The sequence below is a fragment of the Coregonus lavaretus genome (assembly GCF_964263955.1).
Source record: "Coregonus lavaretus genome assembly, contig: HAP1_SCAFFOLD_79, whole genome shotgun sequence".
In the NCBI taxonomy this organism is placed as follows: Eukaryota; Metazoa; Chordata; class Actinopteri; order Salmoniformes; family Salmonidae; genus Coregonus; species Coregonus lavaretus.
This window is the reverse complement of record NW_028157882.1, coordinates 617-7500: the sequence shown is the minus strand read 5'-3', so window position 1 is coordinate 7500 and position 6884 is coordinate 617. Positions and strand designations below refer to the sequence as shown.

Sequence of the window (6884 nt, the reverse complement as noted above, 5' to 3'; positions counted from 1 at the left end):
GAATCTGATAGTCCGATACTAATCTGATTCCTGGCCATGCTACTTGTCTGAACCATGGTTTTTAGACTGTTATTTGGCATATCTTGTTGCTTGCTAGATACTCTGCCAGTTTAACAATAACGTGGTAGCTAAGTAGCTTATTAATCGTTTACAAACTAATTAGTGAATATGCTAGAAAGCTAAACGGCTACCTAGCTAGCTAGTTGACTGCTGTGGCTAGCCAAATAAGGACTCGTTTGAAAGTTGGATCATCTTTTCCTTTGAGGCTTTAAGTGTTCTTACACTATGCTTTTGAACATTCAATGCAACTGAGAAACGTCCATGGCAGGCATTGTTGTCGCCTTAGCTTGCTACATCATTTCTGATTTGATAGGAAGCACGCGCACCACCACCAATCAGCCTACACCACTGCACACACACACTGGCTGTTACTATGACAACTAGCGTAGCCATGACAGCAAATGACTGCCGTCTGAACACGCACACGTCCGATTTGGTCACTTGTAACTTGCTGTTTGGATGGTCAGTATTCCAAAACGGATTTGAAAAACTAAACGGATTTGAGCATTAAGGCCTGCAGTGTGAACAAGGCTTTAGGTACCCTAAAGATAGAGACTGACAGACTGAAACTCACTGTAGAAATGGTCTGTTTACACACACACACACACACACACACAGAGATAGACTGAACACAGAGACAGACTGAACACAGAAATGGTCTGTCTTAGGGAGAGTGAAAGGAGAGGACTGAGAGAGAATGAGAAATGGAGAGACCGAGGAGAAACAAAGAAGTGGAAACGAGAAGAGAGAGCAGGGAAAAGGGAGGAGAAAGGGGATAATGGAGGAAAGGGGAGGAGAGAGAGAGGGGAGGAGAGGGGGGAGATAAGGGAGGAGGGAGAGGGAGGATAGGGGATAAGGGGGGAGAGAGGGAGGATAAGGAGGGGAGAGATGGAGGTTATAAGGGAGGAGAGAGGGAGGGGATAAGGGAGGAGAGAGGGAAGGGATAAGGAAGGAGAGGATAGGGGGATAGGAGAGGGGGGGAGGAGAGGAGAGAGAGAGGGGATAAGGGAGGAGAGACGTGATTATGAGTAATTTGGAGGGTGAGGAGGAGTATCAGGTTATGAATATAGCATGCAATTACACTCAGACACTGTCAATGGATGTATGTGTCTGTCATTGTTCATTGTTGTGATTATGTAATGTTAATTACACAGTCATTCAATTGTTCCGATACACTCTGTTCCGTCTCCACTCGACACACACACGACTCCTTTTTAACTATTTAAGATTCAGTATTTTGTCAATAATTGATCAAATTCCAGGCAGGCCCATTTCTCTGGCTTGGGATGCGTCCCAAATGTTACCCTGTTCCCTATATAGTGCCCATCTGGCCCTGTGAGCCTAGGGGGACTATAAAGGGAATATGGTCCTGTTCCCTATATAGTGCCCATCTGGCCCTGTGAGCCTAGGGGGACTATAAAGGGAATATGGTCCTGTTCCCTATATAGTGCCCATCTGGCCCTGTGAGCCTAGGGGGACTATAAAGGGAATATGGCCCTGTTCCCTATATAGTGCCCATCTGGCCCTGTGAGCCTAGGGGGACTATAAAGGGAATATGGTCCTGTTCCCTATATAGTGCCCATCTGGCCCTGTGAGCCTATGGGGACTATAAAGGGAATATGGTCCTGTTCCCTATATAGTGCCCATCTGGCCCTGTGAGCCTAGGGGGACTATAAAGGGAATATGGTCCTGTTCCCTATATAGTGCCCATCTGGCCCTGTGAGCCTATGGGGACTATAAAGGGAATATGGTCCTGTTCCCTATATAGTGCCCATCTGGCCCTGTGAGCCTGTGGGGACTATAAAGGGAATATGGTCCTGTTCCCTATATAGTGCCCATCTGGCCCTGTGAGCCTATGGGGACTATAAAGGGAATATGGGGCTTTTTAGGACGCATCCTTTGTCTCCGCAAATCAAGTCGTTAAATCGTGAAGTCGCTATCCCAAATTGATTTCAGACTAATTGAACTAATTATTCACCCCTCCTTTCTCTTCTCCTCTCCACCTCATCTCCTCTCCTCTCCACCTCATCTCCTCTCCTCTCCTCTCCACCTCATCTCCTCTCCACCTCATCTCCTCTCCTCTCCACCTCATCTCCTCTCCTCTCCACCTCATCTCCTCTCCTCTCCACCTCATCTCCTCTCCTCTCCACCACCTCTTCTCTTCTCTCCACCTTCTCTCCTCTCCACCTTCTCTCCTCTCCACCTCCTCTCCTCTCCACCACCTCTTCTCTTCTCTCCACCTTTTCTCCTCTCCACCTTCTCTCCTCTCCACCTCCCCTTCTCTCCTCTCCACCTCCCCTTCTCTCCTCTCCACCTCCCCTTCTTTCCTCTCCACCTCCTCTTTTCTCCTCTCCACCACCTCTTCTCCACCTTCTCTCCTCTCCACCTTCTCTCCTCTCCACCTTCTCTCCTCTCCACCTTCTCTCCTCTCCACCCCTTCTTCTCCCCCCTCTCCTCTCCACCTCTATCCTCTCCACCTCTTCTTCTCCCCCCTATCCTCTCCACCTCTTCTTCTCCCCCCTATCCTCTCCACCTCTTCTTCTCCCCCTATCCTCTCCACCTCTTCTTCTCCCCCCTATCCTCTCCACCTCTTCTTCTCCCCCCTATCCTCTCCACCTCTTCTTCTCCCCCCTATCCTCTCCACCTCTTCTTCTCCCCCCTATCCTCTCCACCTCTTCTTCTCCCCCCTATCCTCTCCACCTCTTCTCTTCTCCCCCCCTCTTCTTCTCCCCCCTCTCCTCCCCACCTCCTCTCCTCTCCACTACCTCTTCTATCCTCTCATCACCGCTTCGCTCCTCTCCACCTCCTCTTCTATCCTGTCCACCACCTCTTCTTCTCCCCCCTCTCCTCTCCATCTCCCCCCTCTCCTCTCCACCACCTCTTCCTCTCCCCCCTCTCCACTCCACCTCTTCTTCTCCCCCTCTCCTCTCCACCTCTTCTTCTCCCCCCTATCCTCTCCACCTCTATCCTCTCCGCCTCTTCTTCTCCCCCCTATCCTCTCCACCTCTTCTTCTCCTCCACCTCTTCTTCTCCCCCCCTCCTCTCCACCTCTCCTCTCCACCTCTTCTTCTCCCCCCTCCTCTCCACCTCTTCTTCTCCTCTCCACCTCTTCTTCTCCTCTCCACCTCTTCTCCCCCCTCTCCTCGCCACCTCTTCTTCTCCCCCCTCTCCTCGCCACCTCTTCTTCTCCCCCTCTCCTCGCCACCTCTTCTTCTCCCCCCTCTCCTCGCCACCTCTTCTTCTCGCCACCTCTTCTTCTCCCCCCTCTCTTCGCCACCTCTTCTTTCCCCCCTCTCCTCTCACCTCTCCTCCACTTCTTCTCCTCTCCACCTCTTCTCCCCCTCCCCTCTCCACCTCCTCTTCTCTCCTCTCCACCACCTCTTCTCTCCTCTCATCACCTCTTCTCTCCTCTCATCACCTCTTCTCTCCTCACCTCTCCTTCTCCCCCCTCTCCTCTCCACCTCTCCTTCTCTCCACCTCTCCTCTCCACCTCTCCTTCTCCCCCCTCTCCTCTCCACCTCTCCTTCTCCCCACCTCTCCTTCCCTCCTCTCCACCTCCTCTTCTACTCTCCCCTCCCATCTCCTCTTCTACTCTCCCCTCCCACCTCCTCTTCTACTCTCCCCTCCACCACCTCTTCTACTCTCTCCTTCCCTCCACCCCTTCTACTCTCCCCTCCCACCTCCTCTTCTCTCCTCTCCACCACCTCTTCTCTCCTCTCATCACCTCTTCTCTCCTCACCTCTCCTTCTCCCCCCTCTCCTCTCCACCTCTCCTTCTCTCCACCTCTCCTCTCCACCTCTCCTTCTCCCCCCTCTCCTCTCCACCTCTCCTTCTCCCCACCTCTCCTTCCCTCCTCTCCACCTCCTCTTCTACTCTCCCCTCCCATCTCCTCTTCTACTCTCCCCTCCCACCTCCTCTTCTACTCTCCCCTCCCACCTCCTCTTCTACTCTCCCCTCCACCACCTCTTCTACTCTCTTCTCCCCTCCACCTCTTCTCCCCCTCCCCTCTCCACCTCCTCTTCTCTCCTCTCCACCACCTCTTCTCTCCTCTCATCACCTCTTCTCTCCTCACCTCTCCTTCTCCCCCCTCTCCTCTCCACCTCTCCTTCTCTCCACCTCTCCTCTCCACCTCTCCTTCTCCCCCCTCTCCTCTCCACCTCTCCTTCTCCCCACCTCTCCTTCCCTCCTCTCCACCACCTCTTCTACTCTCCCCTCCCACCTCCTCTTCTACTCTCCCCTCCCACCTCCTCTTTTACTCTCCCCTCCCATCTTCTCGTCTCTCCTCTCCTAGATCTGCATAGGGACAGTCTGTTATATGCTAAGTGTAAATGTGTTTAAGACTATGCAGACTATTCTACATGTTATAGAGTGACTGTCCATATGCTAAGTGTTGATGTGTTTAAGACTATGCAGACTATTCTACATGTTATAGAGTGACTGTCCATATGCTAAGTGTTGATGTGTTTAAGACTATGCAGACTATTCTACATGTTATAGAGTGACTGTCCATATGCTAAGTGTTGATGTGTTTAAGACTATGCAGACTATTCTACATGTTATAGAGTGACTGTCCATATGCTAAGTGTTGATGTGTTTAAGACTATGCAGACTATTCTACATGTTATAGAGTGACTGTCCATATGCTAAGTGTAAATGTGTTTAAGACTATGCAGACTATTCTACATGTTATAGAGTGACTGTCCATATGCTAAGTGTTGATGTGTTTAAGACTATGCAGACTATTCTACATGTTATAGAGTGACTGTCCATATTCTCTGCTATGTTCTATGTCAGGGATCATCAACTAGATTCAGTCGCAGGCTGATTTGTTTCTGGAGTGGATGGGTGGGGGGCTGGAATATAATTACAAATAATTTTTAGACCGCAAATTGACCACAAGAAGCCCAAGCAGATATGTCTGACTAAAACATAATAATTTCAAACCTTGCTTACATTTGTATACGATCACCTATCTCTCTTATGCGTGGGAATACTTGGGAACAGATTTCTTAAATTATAATCACTTGGAGCTGATTTCCTGGTGTTTTTTGTTTAGTAATTTACACACAAAAAAAGTTTAATTTTTTGCTCAGAAAACTTGGGGGGCCAAATAAAACCACCCACGGGCCAAATCCGGGCTGCCAGTTGGGGAACCCTGTTCTATGTGTTCTAGATCTATGTAAGCAGATGGAGCAGTGACTGTTCTATGTTCTGTGTTGTAGGTCTACTTTAACATGACAGTTCTACATGAATGACTGTTCTATGTGTTCTACATCTAGCTTAATACGACTGTTCTATGTTCTAGATCTGCGTAAGCAGATGGAGAGTGCGGAACTGAAGAACCAGCGGTTGAAAGAGGTGTGGAACGGTGTATTACACGTTATCTCTCTTTCTTCCTCTCCTACACGTTATCCCTCTTCTCTTCCTCATCTCTCTCTTCTCTGATGCTCCTCTCTTCCGTTTAGAGCCGCAGAGTAAAAGAGTGAGTGACTATTGTGAACCAGTGATGCTCCTCTCTTCCGTTTATAGTGAGTGAGTGACCGAGTGAGTGAGTGACCGAGTGAGTGAGTGATTGACCGAGCGAGCGAGTGAGTGACTATTGTGAACCAGTGTTGTATCTGTGTTGTTGCCAGGTGTTCCAGAGGAAGATTCAGGAGTTCAGGACGGTGTGTTATGTTCTGACTGGCTATCAGATAGACATCACTACTGAGAACCAGTACAGACTGACCTCTGTCTACGCTGAACACATGGACGACTCTCTACTGTTTAAGGTACACACAGTACAGACTGACCTCTGTCTACGCTGAACACATGGACGACTCTCTACTGTTTAAGGTACACACAGTACAGACTGACCTCTGTCTACGCTGAACACATGGACGACTCTCTACTGTTTAAGGTACACACAGTACAGACTGACCTCTGTCTACGCTGAACACATGGACGACTCTCTACTGTTTAAGGTACACACAGTACAGACTGACCTCTGTCTACGCTGAACACATGGACGACTCTCTACTGTTTAAGGTACACACAGTACAGACTGACCTCTGTCTACGCTGCACACATGGACGACTCTCTACTGTTTAAGGTACACACAGTACAGACTGACCTCTGTCTACGCTGAACACATGGACGACTCTCTACTGTTTAAGGTACACACAGTACAGACTGACCTCTGTCTACGCTGAACACATGGACGACTCTCTACTGTTTAAGGTACACACAGTACAGACTGACCTCTGTCTACGCTGAACACATGGACGACTCTCTACTGTTTAAGGTACACACAGTACAGACTGACCTCTGTCTACGCTGAACACATGGACGACTCTCTACTGTTTAAGGTACACACAGTACAGACTGACCTCTGTCTACGCTGAACACATGGACCACTCTCTACTGTTTAAGGTACAGACTGACCTCTGTCTACGCTGAACACATGGACGACTCTCTACTGTTTAAGGTACACACAGTACAGACTGACCTCTGTCTACGCTGAACACATGGACGACTCTCTACTGTTTAAGGTACACACAGTACAGACTGACCTCTGTCTACGCTGAACACATGGACGACTCTCTACTGTTTAAGGTACACACAGTACAGACTGACCTCTGTCTACGCTGAACACATGGACGACTCTCTACTGTTTAAGGTACACACAGTACAGACTGACCTCTGTCTATGCTGAACACATGGACGACTCTCTACTGTTTAAGGTACACACACACACACACACACACACACACACACACACACACACACACACACACACACACACACACACACACACACACACACACACACAAGGTGGCAGGTAG

At 49.4% G+C, this 6884-nt stretch overlaps 1 protein-coding gene across 1 annotated transcript in view; it reads left to right on the top strand.

Moving 5' to 3' along the window:
• The window catches only part of mad1l1 (mitotic arrest deficient 1 like 1), a 56001-nt gene extending 50105 nt beyond the window's left edge, over positions 1 to 5896 (top strand). The window contains exons 17-18 of the mRNA XM_084198799.1: positions 5366 to 5418; positions 5694 to 5896. Of these exons, the coding sequence (XP_084054925.1) occupies positions 5366 to 5418; positions 5694 to 5867 (227 nt within the window). The 3' untranslated portion in view covers positions 5868 to 5896. The remainder of the gene's footprint in view (positions 1 to 5365; positions 5419 to 5693) is intronic.
• The last annotated feature ends 988 nt before the right edge of the window (positions 5897 to 6884 follow it).